The sequence below is a fragment of the Panthera onca genome, chromosome C1, assembly GCF_046562875.1.
Source record: "Panthera onca isolate mPanOnc1 chromosome C1, mPanOnc1 haplotype 2, whole genome shotgun sequence".
In the NCBI taxonomy this organism is placed as follows: domain Eukaryota; kingdom Metazoa; phylum Chordata; class Mammalia; order Carnivora; family Felidae; genus Panthera; species Panthera onca.
Window position 1 is genome coordinate 149,065,561 of NC_138346.1, and position 15,145 is coordinate 149,080,705.

At 34.0% G+C, this 15,145-nt stretch overlaps 1 protein-coding gene across 2 annotated transcripts in view; it reads left to right on the forward strand.

Moving 5' to 3' along the window:
• Window positions 1–15,145, forward strand: part of COL24A1 (collagen type XXIV alpha 1 chain) — a 409,345-nt gene that overhangs the window by 92,708 nt on the left and 301,492 nt on the right. For both annotated transcript variants that reach the window (XM_078451730.2, XM_078451731.2), the window contains 2 exons: window positions 889–933; window positions 14,162–14,215. In XM_078451730.2, the coding sequence (XP_078307856.1) occupies window positions 889–933; window positions 14,162–14,215 (99 nt within the window). The remainder of the gene's footprint in view (window positions 1–888; window positions 934–14,161; window positions 14,216–15,145) is intronic.

Sequence of the window (15,145 nt, forward strand, 5' to 3'; positions counted from 1 at the left end):
TGGATTACTGCCACCAATGATATCCTCTAAGTTAACTCTATGTGCCTATAAATCCCATGCTACATGCTTTTGGCAGAGTTCTTAGTCTCTAAGGCTTATAGGTAAGTCTGAGTCTCAAGGTGATTATATAAGTGAGGGTATTTTAGAATGCAAGTTACAGAAAATCCCAACTCAAACTGGCTTAAAAATGAGGAAATTTTTAATAATGATGGTAACGATGATAGCAAATGATTTACTGGGTCGTTGTATATATGCAAGGCACAGGTAATAAGAGCAGAGCCAGGATTTGAACACAGATGTTCTGGCTCCAGTGCTTGAGCATTTAAGTATTATGCCCTACTACTTCTTACATAACCAGAAATCTATAGGTTAGGTGGGATGTAGGCACAATATGATCTTTAGCACAGTGATACCATCCTCTCCACTTTGCTTCACCTAATGTTGGCTTTATGCTAAGGCAGGTTTCCCACCCAGTTGCAGAATTGTCAGTGCAAGGGCTAAATGTGCTTTCATTTATGTCCAGTCGAAGAGGTAGGGAGACAGGAGGTTAATTGTCCCTTAGGTTTTGGAAAATGAGACCTTCCTGTTTATGTGGTTGTGTGCCTACCTCTGGACAAAGAACTATCACCGGAGGAATGGTAGGATCCCATTTGGAAGTACAGATAGGATGCATTCCAGAATAAAATCAGGATTCTGTTATGAAGGAGAAAAAGAGCCGCCTCAATTAAATTAATATATTGAAGCTTTTCTGAATGTCATACCAGTTTAGAGAATAATTCAGTTTTCTCTTTGTGATACTTCATTAATTGATGTTTGAGAAAGAAAAGATCTGTAATATCTTATTCATTTATTCAACAAGTGTTTACTTTTGACATCTGTATATTCTAGGGTGTTCCTGGGATCCGGGGAAAGAAGGGTCTTAAGGGAAGACAGGTAATTCAGTTTTTATTTTTTGAGGTTCCGTTCAGAGCGATATAATCTAATTATATGCATATTTCTCACCTATATAAATATAAATGTAGTTGTTCTTGTTATCCACAATATATCTCATTCAATAGAATTTAACTTTTGCCACCTTAACAGTTTATCAAATAATATCTGAGATTATGAAGGAAAATTTAGCTTAAAAAATAATGAAATATAACACTTCTCTAACCATTTAATAGACCAGTGGAAGGGACTTTTATCCCTATTACAAGAAACTAAATGTCACAGAAAATACATGAACAATTTAAAATACTAATGATATCACTATTAACCTTCATATTTTACAGGTTTTAAGAATGCCTGCTTCAGACATTAGTTTAGAAACTAGTTCCCTGCAGCTTCTTATATTTTCAGATTTTAAAAAATCAAGGAAAGTGAATTTTGCCAGATATAATAATTTCAGAGATGGGAGGAAATTTTGACATCATCCAACATCCCCATCATTTAACAAAGGAGAAGACTGTGGTTCAGGGAAGCATCCTTATGTTATCCTGGCTGAGTTAGTTTAGCTAACTAGCCACCTCCTTTTCACTTGTGTTGTTTTACTGCTATCCAGAGGTATTTATTAGGGTAACACTTTCTGTGCTACACTGTGTTCTCTAGTCTATTAGGAAGGAAATTGGGTTTTTCATAACAGCTTTTCTAAAATTTTGGTATGTATAAAAAAAAGGCTTGATAATAATTGTAAAAGAGAACAAATCTCACCAGAATATTCGTATCCTTTTAAAGCATTTTATTCTTGAGTTTTGCAGTATTTCTTGACGGTAGATTAGAATCGGTATTAACATCACCGTTATATAGGTGAGGAGAGTGAGGCTCAGTGATGTTCAAAGACTTGCTCAGCATCACGTAGATAATGGTGGTAAAACCAGAAATTTATCTCAGCTTCTCTGAATATAAACCCAGGATCCTTTTCCTTCCTCCTTAGGTATTTCTGCTGTCTGCTACTCACACTGCTTAGAACATGATTAATTTTTTTCATGATATTTGGCCAAAATGTGATAAAATTGTTTTAAAGTTCCACTTTAAAGATTTCAATTTATTGGGGTCCCAGGTGGCTCAGTCGGTTGAACATCCAACTTCAGCTCAGGTCGTGACCTCAGTTCGTAGGTTCAAGCCCCACATCGGGCTGGGCTCTGTGCTGACAGCTCAGAGCCTGGAGCGTGCTTCACATTCTGTATCTCCCTCTCTCTCTGCCCCTCCCCTGCTCAGGCTCCATCTCTCAAAATGAATAAACTTAAAACAAAAATTCAATTTAATAAGAAAAGCTTACCAAACTGTCAAGAAATTAAAAATAAGCCAGCCATTTTGTTTTCTTACATCTATATTCAACTTTAAAGCTAATCTTCCAGCATTTATTGTTACCATCACCATTTTTAGTTCTTAAGAACTCTGATAAATATTCTGTATACCATCTCATTTAATTACACTCCATTATACTGCAAAATGTTATTTCTTTTTGTTTAAGTACTCGTATATACCCCAACAGAAATACCTCTCTAATTATCATGTGCAAATATCTATCTAACTGCAGATTTAGGCTCTCAAAATTGACAGTAGGTGAAATTTATCTTCCTTATTCTTGTCTTCTCCATTCTTCATCTTTATTTTTTTCCTTTTTTCTCCTATCAAAGTATGACATTAGTGAAAGAATGAATAAAGTTATTTATGGTTATTATGTAAATTACTTCTAATGCTTCCACTGTTACCTTACCCATTAGTAATTATATTCTAAGTGTAGTTTAAGACAAATTAAGTAATCTGCAATGGTGGAATTTTAGGCATTGTTGAGAAAATAGAGTATTTTCCCAAAGCCCTTGTAATATGCCACTTACATAGCTACCAACTTCATTTATTAATATGGCTGGATTTCTGTGGATATTAACTTTATCTTGAAAATGTATTGGTAATTTTTAGTTTCCTACTCTATCATGAACTATAAAATTATCCATGGAAATTTATAGATAGCTTCTGGTTTTTTACTCTCTAAAGAATTATAAAATTATCCCACAGATGCTATTGAATTCAAAAGAGAAGTTCAAGAAAACAGTGGAAAAATAATGAATGGAGTGATTGCTGGGTTGATCTCACTGTTCTTTACATTATAAAATTTGTAAAATTTTATTCCTTTAAAAACATATGCCCTTGTCACAGATTTAGATCCTTGGGAAAATTATATTTGAAAAGCATATGTATCCCATTTTTCCTAAACAGTGTTTATAGTAGAAAATCTGTCTGGTGCTGTAATATGTCATGTATGCTATATGTACTTTTTCTTGGTTTTACCACTAAATTATTTGGCCATGTTTCTGAGGAAATCACAGTACTTTAAGATACAGTTACAGCCGCAAGTCAAATTATGCCAATGCTGACCTCAGACACTGTGTAGAATAGTATCTTATGTATAAATGCTCCCCTATGTTCTGTTTATTACAAGTAAAATCATCTTCAAATAGCTTTGACATTAAATAAGGGCAAACGTATTAGCATGGGATATTATGCATCATGGGAAACTTCTATTTCAATTTAGATTATTAATGTTCCATGAGAAGAATGGTTACTTATTACTGTTTTAATAGCAGTGAAAGGAAAATACCTTTTGATGATGTGTCCACTTTCTGGTGTGGAAAATATTAGGTGTGTGGAATATAAATATGGCCATTTTTTCTTGGTAATTGATTAAATTATGTATATTATTTGTTATTATTTATGAAGTTGATATTCAAACACAGCTGCAGAACTAAAGCATCCCAGGCCACCATAAAGATGATGACAGAAATCTATATGTCTGGAAGAATATAATAGAAGTCGTAGAAATACTGAAATCTAAAAGTACCTGTATCTAAGAAACTTTTGGCTATGCATATGTCAAGGATTGTTAATTCAAAATTTCTGCTGACTTCAGAGCTATTTAGAAGTGTGGGTTCATGCTTTGCTAGGGTACTGCTATGTGGATCCCATGTCATTTCGTTTATGATCATTAGTATTAGTATTAGAAGATGTACTTTATTATAATTATCACTCTCCTTTAATTAATCTGATTATTCTTTCTCTGTGTTAAATTTTCTCATTTCCTTAAATTTTAGGTAGATAGAAGTATGCAGTCTTACAAACATAGAACACGATTCAGTTTGAAGTAATTTTACAATGTAATTTGTAGAAAACTAGTAACCCTTTTTAGATAACTCCATAACGTTTATGGGATATTTTACACAGGTTTTTAAAGTCTCTGAAATTAAGGCCAGAAGCTGATCAAATGAATTACTTCACTTTCTGTACTATGTATGGTATGAAACACTTTGACAGTCAAAATAGGCATAGAAAACTTCAAAATCCAAGTTTAGGCCTTTGTAAATATTAACATGACCTTCTTTGCAAAACTGAGTCAGTTTCTAACTTATATACCAAAGCTGTGTGTTTGATATAAATAGTTTAACAAAATATTAATATGTATATCTCTCTCTTATATAGAGAAATCATATGCTATATACATGTAGCACAGAAACATAGAGTAGTAAAAATCCTGTCCAAAATATTTCAGTGATGTAGTAACATTACTGAACTTAGGCTCAGAAGACTTGCTATTCTGCTACTGTACCTTGTTCTGCTAGCCAAATCATCACTTCTTTTCCTGAGTAAACACTGACTATGGAATTAAGTTGTTATGAATCAGCTTCCTTAGTGACATCTGTATTTTTTTAATGAAATGATAGACTTACAAGTAAGAGATATCTTCTCCTAAATAGTATAAATATTATATTAGAGCTATTGAAAATGGACACATTTCAAAATAACATATTATTTTGGTTGTCCAAGAGTTATTTGGTATTTAGCTTCATACTGCTATTTTTAAATTTAGTGTTTGGGTTAAACGTTATCTCATTTTAAATCTTACTTCCCAGAAAATTTCTCCCCAAGTAAAACGTTGTCTTTATTCAGTATTTATAGATTGAGTTGAAATTTATAACACAGTGTGTTTTTGTTTTTTCAACCAGAAAATGTATGAAAACTGATTTTGCTGGAAATTGGGTATATTTTAGGACCAGGGTATATAAAAGTAGTTATATTAACACATTTCAAGATCCTAGTAAAAGGTACTTACTAATAATCATTACAATTATTTTTAAAGACCTCATGTAATCAGTTACATATTAGTCAATATTTGTGTACTCATACTTTTGGCTATTGAGATATTATAGCTCTTACCTCTTTCCTTCCTCTTACAATCCCTACATATTACAAATCAAAAAAGTTAGATCAAAATCCTTATTGTCAGTTATGTTAGAGGACAGCTATGGGGCTGTAAGTGCTATTCATCCATTCTTTTTGGTATCTGTGGGTATAACTTGAATTCATCTCAAGTTCTTTCGGAAGAGATCTCCACAGGTAGTACCACAATCTACAAGGTAGTAGACGATCTTTATTGGTCAAAACTCTTTTAAATACCATAGAACTACCATTCTATTTTATATGCTTAGCTATCTATTTGAAAAGCTTCTTGGAACATATCTGATGAGCCAGATTCTTTAAAAGCATCAGTTATTCACTGATTTATAATAGAAAAAAAGAACACTGTTAAAAAGGGAAGGCAGGGAGAGGTTTCATATATATTTGTCAACATCAAATTTTATGTGTACTACCCAGTTGTAAGCAGCTTCCTTTTTAATTCAAAGTTTTCAGACTTCGTTCTGTAGTACCACAATCAGGAAATTCTATAGTTGCTTTTAAAGAAGCATTTTGCATGGCTCCCGGACTGATTTAATCAGTAGTTTCTTTGTTGTACTAAGTTGGTTATGCAAATTTACATTACTCCACAGAGCTAAAATATTTATGCTAGAACTGACTTGTCGGGATTGAAGATAAACATGAAATTGGAGCTGGAATTTACTCTCAACAACGCCTAGAAAATTGTTGTCAAAATATAGAGACTTTTCAAAGGAGTTTTGCAGACCTGATTGGAATAGATTATAAATAATCAAATCATATTACATTAAAGTTTGACAAAGAAAAAGTGTACTTAGTTTTCTTCCTATGAAAATCAAAATATCATAGTCTTAGAATAGTAGACAAAATAACACCCGTAAGCTACCTGGACTTCAGAGATGTTTACTTTTCTAACTATAGAAAGAACTGTCTCCTCCTCTTTTCTCATACATCATCTTGTTAGAAGAGTCTATTTAAAGTAAACTGTATTTTGGCTTCTAACTCTAGTGTTAGAATTTCAGAATATAAAATCCTTCTGTTAAACATCTGTTATTAGTTTCTATCCTTAGCCCAGGATAGTCTTAAATACGTATTGCACAGTAGTGTCTCAGATACATACATTTTATCAAGAATTTGGAGACAGTATTTTGTCTGAGGAAAAGGTTGTAGTTAATTTGATCCTAGAGAAAGTATTACTGTTGCTAGAGCATTCTGAAAAATTGTTATTAATTTTTAAGTGATTCTGTCTCTTTTAAGAAAAATGTTTTTTTCTGATTTTTACTTACTGGTTGTAGTCTATAGTGACTATATTTGGCTAACTATAGCTTGACAAGATGTATGGAAGAGACAGGACTTTGAATTAAACCCACCATTCAGGTTGGGATAGGTACAGAGAAGAGAGACACTCAAAGAACTATAGCTGGTAATTTGGGGGACGTCCAGGCAGAGCATGATTTCATAGAGATATAACACTAACAGGTGAAAATTCAGGCAGGCAGTTATTTTCAGTGCAGATAACATAAGGGAAAACTCAGTCTTGTAGGTTATCAAAGTCAGGAATGTGAGTGCAAATATGCCCACAGGGGTTGGCTTGGGTTCAGGGACTGTGTTCTTAGTGTTGGAAAATGGCAAGAATAAGGTGGGGTCCTTATGAACAAGGGATAGAACATAATGTATACCAAAAGTGCTTTGTGGACACAAGAATAAGGCAGATTGCAATTCCCCCAACTGGAGTACAGATGATAACCAATCTTTAAGAACAACAAAACAGATGGGGCTCCTGGGTGGTCCAGTTGTTGGTTAGGTATCTGACCACTGATTTTGGCTCAGGTCATGATCTCATGGTCATGGCATTGAGCCCTGCATTGGGCACCACGCTGACTGCAAGGGCCTGCTTGGAATTCTCTCTCCTTCTCTCTCTGCCCCTCCCCCACTCATGCTGGCATGAGTGCACTCTCTCTCTGTCTCAAAAATAAATAAACTTAAAAATTTTTTTCATGTTTTTAATTTTATTTTTGAGAGAGAGAGAGAGAGAGAGAGAGGGAGAGCGCAGGGGAGGGGCAGAGAGAGAGAAGGAGGCACAGAATCCAAAGCAGACTCTAGGCACTGAGCTGTCACCACAGAGCCTGACCTGGGGTTCAAACCCACTGACTGTGAGATCATGACCTGAGCCAAAGTTGGATGCTTAACTGACTGAGCCACCCAGGCACCCCTTAAAATAAATAAATAAACTTTAAAAAAAAGAACAACAAAACAGATGACAGAGGGAGAAGAGAAGAGAGGGAAAAAAACCACAAGAGACTCTTAATGATAGAGAAAAAAACAAGAGTTGACAGTGGGAGGTGGGTGGGAGAAGGACTGGATACGTGATGGGTGCTAAGGAGGACACTTGTGATAAGCACTGGGTATTGTATATAAGTGATGGATCACTGAATTCTACTCCTGAAACCGATATTGCACTGTATGTTAACTAAGTAAAATTTAAATTAAAAAAAAAAACAAACGGGGAAAACAAAAGAACAAAGTACGAACATGAATGAGAATTGAGGCCCAGATCATCACTAGGATAACCATAAGTCTGACTTGATGTTCAGTTTCTGAGAATTGGGCTAGAACTCCTTAAATTCCTACCAAAGTTTAAAATTAGTTTTAGCCAACAAGACATGGTCAACCCTTGAAATGTGGATCAAATTGTCCTACCTGTGATGAAAAGGAAGGTGAAAAGAAAAGGGAAAAGACATATCTTCACAGAGTACTTAACATTCTAGCCTTTTCCTATAGTAAGTGTGCTTTATTTTTGAACGATTTAAAAATATCATGATTTCATGGTAATAATTATTCATGTGTAGACTGTGTAGAATTAACTACCAGGTTTTATTTTATTGTTTCTAATCCTAGACAAATTAGTTTGATCTTCTCTTTTCAATGCTTAGTCTTGGGAAAAGTTGAATTTCTGTTTTTGTTGGTAATGTCTATTTAGTGTATATGTCTTTATAATATTTCTTATTTATCTCTACTTCAGATTGAATATGTTGTTTCTGAACCATTGTTTTCTGAAAAGAACAAAGTATGTTCATAGTTAACTGTGGCCTTTAACAAAAAAATTTTGCATTGCTTATATTTTTTTTTAATTCCATAAATGTAGTCATTAGTATTTTATGGTTATTTTGGTTCCCATATTTTCCTAATTATTTTGTATGCAGTATTTTTCCAATTTCTTTGTAGAACTAGGGAAATAATCATTTTACTAGATTGTGTAAGCTGTAAGTTTCCCACTGTTTTAAGATATTTAGATATACTATCAAGTATAGTACCTACACTCTAAAATATTAACACCACACATACATGCAAGCATACTAAGTCTAAAATAGTTCTTAGTGTTTGATCACTACCATGTTTGATAACAATACCATTGTTAGACCCAGGCAAGAGAGAAACTTGATCTGGGCTCTGCACTTTTGAGGACCCTGTACATCACAAAGAAAGTAAATGTATTAAAAACAAAACAAAACAAAACACATGAGTGGCTCTGTCACTCAGCACCCAGCAGTTAGCATTGGAGCAATATGACCAATCATCCTAGACCATCACTCTTGTTACTATGTATTATCTATTACTATATAACATGTTACTCCAAATTAGTGGTTTGAAATAACAATTTTATATATATATATATATATATATATATATATATATATATATATATAAATATGTATTATTTTTCAGAGTTTCTGTGGACTGGGAATTTGGGAATGCTTTATTTGAGTGGGTCTAGCTTAGGGTTTCCCATGAGGTTACAGTTAAGATTTGGGGCAAGACTACTGTCATCTGAAGGCTTGACTGGGGCTGGGGGATCTGCTTTTAAGGTGGCTTACTTGCTGGCCAGCCACATAGTGCTAGTTGCTGGAAGATCTCATTTCCTCTCCATAGGTACCTCTCCACATGGCAACTTGAGTGCCCTCAGGACATGGTTGTTGGCTTGCACCAAAATAAAGTGGTCCATGAGAGCAAGGTGGAATGTGTAGTGCCTTTTATGACCTAACCTCAGAAGTCACACTGTACATCTATATTCTGTTGGCCATGTGGGCCAGCCATGATTCCAAATGGGAGGGGACTACACAAAGGCATTAATATCAGGAAGTGAGAATCATGGTGGTCCATCTTTGAAGCTGTTTAGTGTCTTCAGGCCTCAGAGAAATTCTTCTCCATTTCTGTGGCCTATAATCTCATGTGTGAATGCCATGAAATTAGTAGGTGGTCCACTGCCAAAATTAGAGACAGAAAATGCTCAAGATTGTGGAGAGGATTTGAGCTGGCCATCGAAGCACCTTGGTAAAAGGAAAGATGAGGGGCGCCTGGGTAGCTCAGTCAGTTAAGCGTCCGACTTCAGCTCAGGTCATGATCGCATGGTTTGTGAGTTTGAGCCCCACGTTGGGCTCTGTGCTGACAGCTCAGAGCCTGGAACCTGCTTTGGATTCTATGTCTCCCTCTCTCTGTGCCCCTCCTCTGCTTGTGCTCTGTCTCTCTCAAAAATAAATAAACATTAAAAAAATTTTTTTAAAAAAGAAAGATGAATTAATTAGCTTAGCTAATTCTCCTTTCAGTATGAATGCAATAGAATCCTGTATAATGAAGTACTGTTTCCTGATAATGCAGACTTCTGTTTTCTTCTTTCTTTTTATGTTATGATTTATGGTTTCAGAGGTAATAACATTAGTGCAGTATTTGCAACAGCTACACTTAGAGACTGAAATATTTTAAATTATTAAGCAATTCATATTACTCTTAAATTTGCATTTCATAACTATAGACACAAATTTCATGAAACATAATAAAAATTCTTTACATTAGCAAGTAGATGAATATGAAATGCTAGAATGAAGTTTTTAAAATATAGATATTTAATTAGATTAAATTTTTAAAATGTTAAGTGAATATAAAATTTTAATTTAACTAATATTGATAGTAATTATAATTTGCAATAGAAAATAAAAAGCCATAGAAAGTCTTCAGAGATGTGATCTATTTAAGTTTTTAAAATCTAGAAACAATGCAAATAGTCTTATATTGAACGATACCATTTAGTAAAATTTGCAAATTGGACTTTATACATTCTCTATTTAAAGATTTAATTACCAATTTTATTAGCTTTCTATTGCTGCATAACAAATATCACAAGCTTGGTGGCTTAAAACAGCACCCATTTATTTCCTCACAGTTCTCTGGGGTAGGGAGTCCAGGTACTACTTAACCCAGTCTTCTGCTCAGGGTCTCAAGGCTGTAATCAAAGTGTCAGCTGGCTGCAAGATCATCTGGAGACTTGTCTTGGGGAGAGTTCACTTCCAGCCTCATTCAGGTTGTGAGAAGACTTCATTTCTTTAAAGATGTGGAATTGAATGCCCTGGATTTTTGCCGGCTCTTGGGTATAGGCCACCCTCAGGTCCTATGGAGTGTCCACGGTTCCTAGAGTTCACTCACAATTCCCTGCCATGTGGGCATCTCCAACACAGCTGCTTACTCTATCAAGCTCACAAGGGAAGTTTTTAGTTCCGGGCTGCTAAGATGGAGTCTTATATAGTAGAACATAATCACATCCGTGACATCCCACCAGCGGTGCTGCACTCTATTGGTTAGAGTAAGCAAATCATAGTCCGACCCACACTCAGAGGGTGGGTATCACATAAAGCATTGGAATCATTGGATGTCACTTTAAAGTCTGTCCACTATATTGACCAAACTGGAAATAAGCAAGAAAATTTTTCACAATTTGAAGAAATCAAATGAATTTCCTGGAATGTCATATTCTTTATAAAATAAAATTTTATAACTGATGAAAACAATGAAAATGGAAAAAATGGAAAAAAAAGAGAATTATACACAACACAGAAGGAGCAGTGCAACTCTGGCTTGCCCATTAGTAGACAGTTATTACGTTGATGAAATTGGCAAATGGGACAAGAAAGGGAAAAACTCAAGCTTCCCTATGGACAATAATCCTGGAAAATGGTTATTAAATCCTTTGGCAGTGTGAATATATTTCTAGGGAAGCACAATTTGATTTAAATTAATGGTTATAATTTTCCACTAGGTAAATATGAAAGAAAATCTAGTATTGCATTTTATAACAAATTCTTTCCAGTGGAGAAAGAAACTGTAGAAACTATCTTTTGTATTTTAAGTTCAAAGACAAAGTGTTTTGTCACTATTGTTCCATGTTTCACTATGAGTCTTTTCAGATAGGTTTTTGACAATGAAGATTTGTGCCTGCAAACTTTTAGGTTCCTAATTTAAGGAATACAGAACCTCTCCTGGATTAAAAAAAAAAATCATGCATGTAATTGATAAATTCCATGCAAAATACAACTGATAAAAAGGAAACAATGGCATTTTTAACAACATAAAACATTGGCATGATGTTTTTTAAAATAAAATGTCCAGTACATAGCCAAATATAATTATGGTGTTTTTTTTTTGTGTGGTATTAGCTGTGCTGTATTTCATTAAACAGGAAAGTGTGTCTAGATTTAATAGGAATTATTTCGGAAATTGATGACACAATGGTCAACATGTACAAAGGACTAAAAATAATAAAACAAATGATCTCTGTCTAGACTAGAGAATTAAGAATGAAGTGATACATTTAATGGGTAGTGAAGTGAGAGGAGAAATGGTACATAAAAATTTTAAAAGTAGATATTACGCAGTTTAATTAAATTGTTTCAGGGGCAAAGTCAAGTTGAACACCTAATATTTATTATATATTTTGTTGAACTACCAGGAGAATAGGTAGTTGAAATTAATAAGTAATTTATTATTTATTATGTTAGTGCAGGTTTTGTTCCAAGTGAAGAATTGATCTCCCCCCTTTCCCCTCCTGGGGCGTAAAAATCACTAGTTTTATGGAAAGCTGAACTGGAGAGCAGCTCCTCCTACTGGATGAGGATGGGCCAATCAGTCCCAGAGAGCAATCCTGAGTGAGTCCCCAAGGATGGTTTCTCTCTGCTCCTTGTTCAGACTGATTGTGTCTTCATTTTTTGTGAAAAACTGTTGAGATCTAATTCACATGCCATAATATTCACCTTTTTAAAATGTACAGTTCAGTGCTTGTTGTTATATTGACAGAGTAATGTAGCTGTCAGACTAGTTTTAGAATCTTTTCTTCACCCAGAGAGAAACCCTGTACTTGCTAGGAGTCACTGCCCAATTCTCCCTGCACCACCAGCCTTAGGCAACCACTAATCTGTTTTCTATGTCTGTGGATTTGCCTGTTCTGGATGCTTCACATTCATGGAATCATGCAAAATGTGCCCCAGTCTTTATTATTTCACTGAGCTTTCTGAAAAAACCTACTTATGATCTATCTAAAAAATCAATCATCTCTTCTGTTTCAGATTCATTACAGAATTTTTCCTCTACTTTTTCCATTACCTGTACATCATAAATACTTTGAAATGTCATTATTAGCTTATACCGAATAGTATGATGTATTGCCGATATGTGAGCTTGTTGACAGCAGAATCTGACTTCCAAGGACAAGGAAAGCAAAATGCCTGCCTGAACTTCAACTGACTTTGAAGAGGTTATGGCTACACTATGTTTGACTATGCAGATGGTTTTTGCATTATCCTCTGATTACAGAATAAGAAAAACTGCTTCTAGTATGAGTTAATTATGTTTTAGAAATATCATACTTTTTTTTCCATTGCTAAACTGTCTTTTAAATTTTGTGCATTCATGTGTGTACTAGTGAACCAGTGATTTTGGCAATCTATTAAATAGATATTTAATAAGTGGCTTGCCTAATAAAGAGATTATAAGACTTTAATAATGTACTTCAATTTTTGTTAGGCTTATAACAAATTTAAAAATGAATGTTATTAAAATGTTGATTATAATAAATCCTACAAATCATTTTGCAAAGTAGTCTTCAAACAGAGAGCTTTAAAGTTGATAAGTCTAGTGGCAAATCTTTACAGAAAAATTTTAGTATCAAAGTAAAAGTAACTGAGCGATTGAGTTATTTTACAAAAGACTATGTAATAAGAAAGTGTGTCACTTTACTATCCTTCATAGTTTTACAACGTAGAATCCTTCCTCAGCAGGCATTGAGGAAGTTTGATTTTCAGTGGCACCTCATTTTATGGTTGCAGTATGTATGTGCAGAATGGCTTTCCCCAATAATACAGTACTGAGATGGTATTTTTTTACCTGTTTATCATATCTTGAAATGATGAGCTAAAGTATTCAGTATAGAATAGAAGAAAAAACGTGACTCTGCGTTCAGACTTTCTCCACTCAAATCTCAGTCCTGCTCATCACTAGCGAGTACAAGTGACTTAAGCTCTTTGTGCTCCAGTTTTCTCAAATGCAAAATGAGGATATTAATGTTCATTAATTTGATCTGTTATGAAGATAAAATGAAGTAGTGTGTGTATACTAAACTGTTTAAAGCCCTTAGCACATGGTAAATGTGCTATGTACATACTTAAATAACATTAGTCATTTTATTCTTTATGATGTGCGTGTAGGACCAGCATGAAATAGTGGAGAGAACTAATGGATTGGTCAGGAAGAAATCTTTTTTTTTTTTTTTTTTTAAATATGGAAGTTCTTGATGTTTTTATTTTTATTTTTTTTTTATTTTTTTAATTTTTTTTCAGGAAGAAATCTTTATGTTCCCTCTCATTCAGTGATTCTTTATATAATAATGAACAAATGTATATTTTCTCAAATTTAGTTTTCTGTATATATTACATGACATCTAAAATAATTTTTGCAAATCATAGAAATAGTATACTTAACAAAATCAGTGAAGTATTATGCAAAACAAATGTAAGTTTTTTGCACTACAATTTAAAAGTTAGGAAATAAATATTTCCTATTAGCAAATTCCTTAGTAGTAAACAGAACAAAAATGAATTCTTTATCTATGTTGGCTTTAATGGCATTTCTTCTTTTTTCCCTGGTCCAGGGTTTTCCAGGTGACTTTGGAGACAGAGGACCTGCTGGCCCTGATGGCAGTCCTGTGAGTACACTGTGATGGTCCAGCCTTGCAATCTGACATCACTCAGATGCCCCAGCACCTACATTTGCCATCCTCACTATGACATTCACATAAGCAGCATTGGCCAGAAAGCTTTGATACCTCTGTGCACATTACAGTTTGTAATTTTTCATTGTGGGAAATAAAACAAAAATGTTCTGAGTAAATTCTGTCTTGGGATATAATCATCAAAATTAATTATTGTGGCCATGTTAAATGTAACTGCTTAAGTAAAATATAAGAAATATATGAAAATAAGACATATTTTGGGGGTGAGGAGAAGTCTTTCGTGTACATGAATGTACCAACAAGCCTCACGTAAAAATTGTGCTCTCAGTGATTGCTTTTTGACTCAAATCTGTCATTGATCTACCTGACTTTTATGTATCTATTTATAGAGAAATCTTCTCCTTTGGGATTTTTCAGCTATTATTTTCAGGTTAGGGGGTTACCATTCTATAATTAATTATATTGTCAAAGAATGGTGATGGGCTGTCGTTTTTTTGATGCTAGGTTGAAAAATCTAAACTTTTTTGCTTTCAAAGAGCATCTAGCAAATACCTCCCAATCTATTCCATGAACATACTCTTTTAATAAGATTTTAAGGTGAATAAGAGTCAACCACTAAGCCCGTTTAGCCTAAATTGAGAATAGTTCCTATATTTAGGTATTTATACTTAAAGTGTTAGAAAATATTTCTTTTTAATTTGCTTTTCTAAATTATGACTTTATTAGCTTATTCAGTTAATTTAGTCAAAGTTTTAGTTGTTGTGAGGCTTGGCAGGTAAGAGTAGAACTGATCTCCAAAGAAATTGCTAAAAACCTGAATGATATTTTAAGTAGAATGTTTACCATCTTTTTCTTGCCCTTGATTCTGGGGAACTTTTCATTTCAAGAGTAATAAAGTAAGCA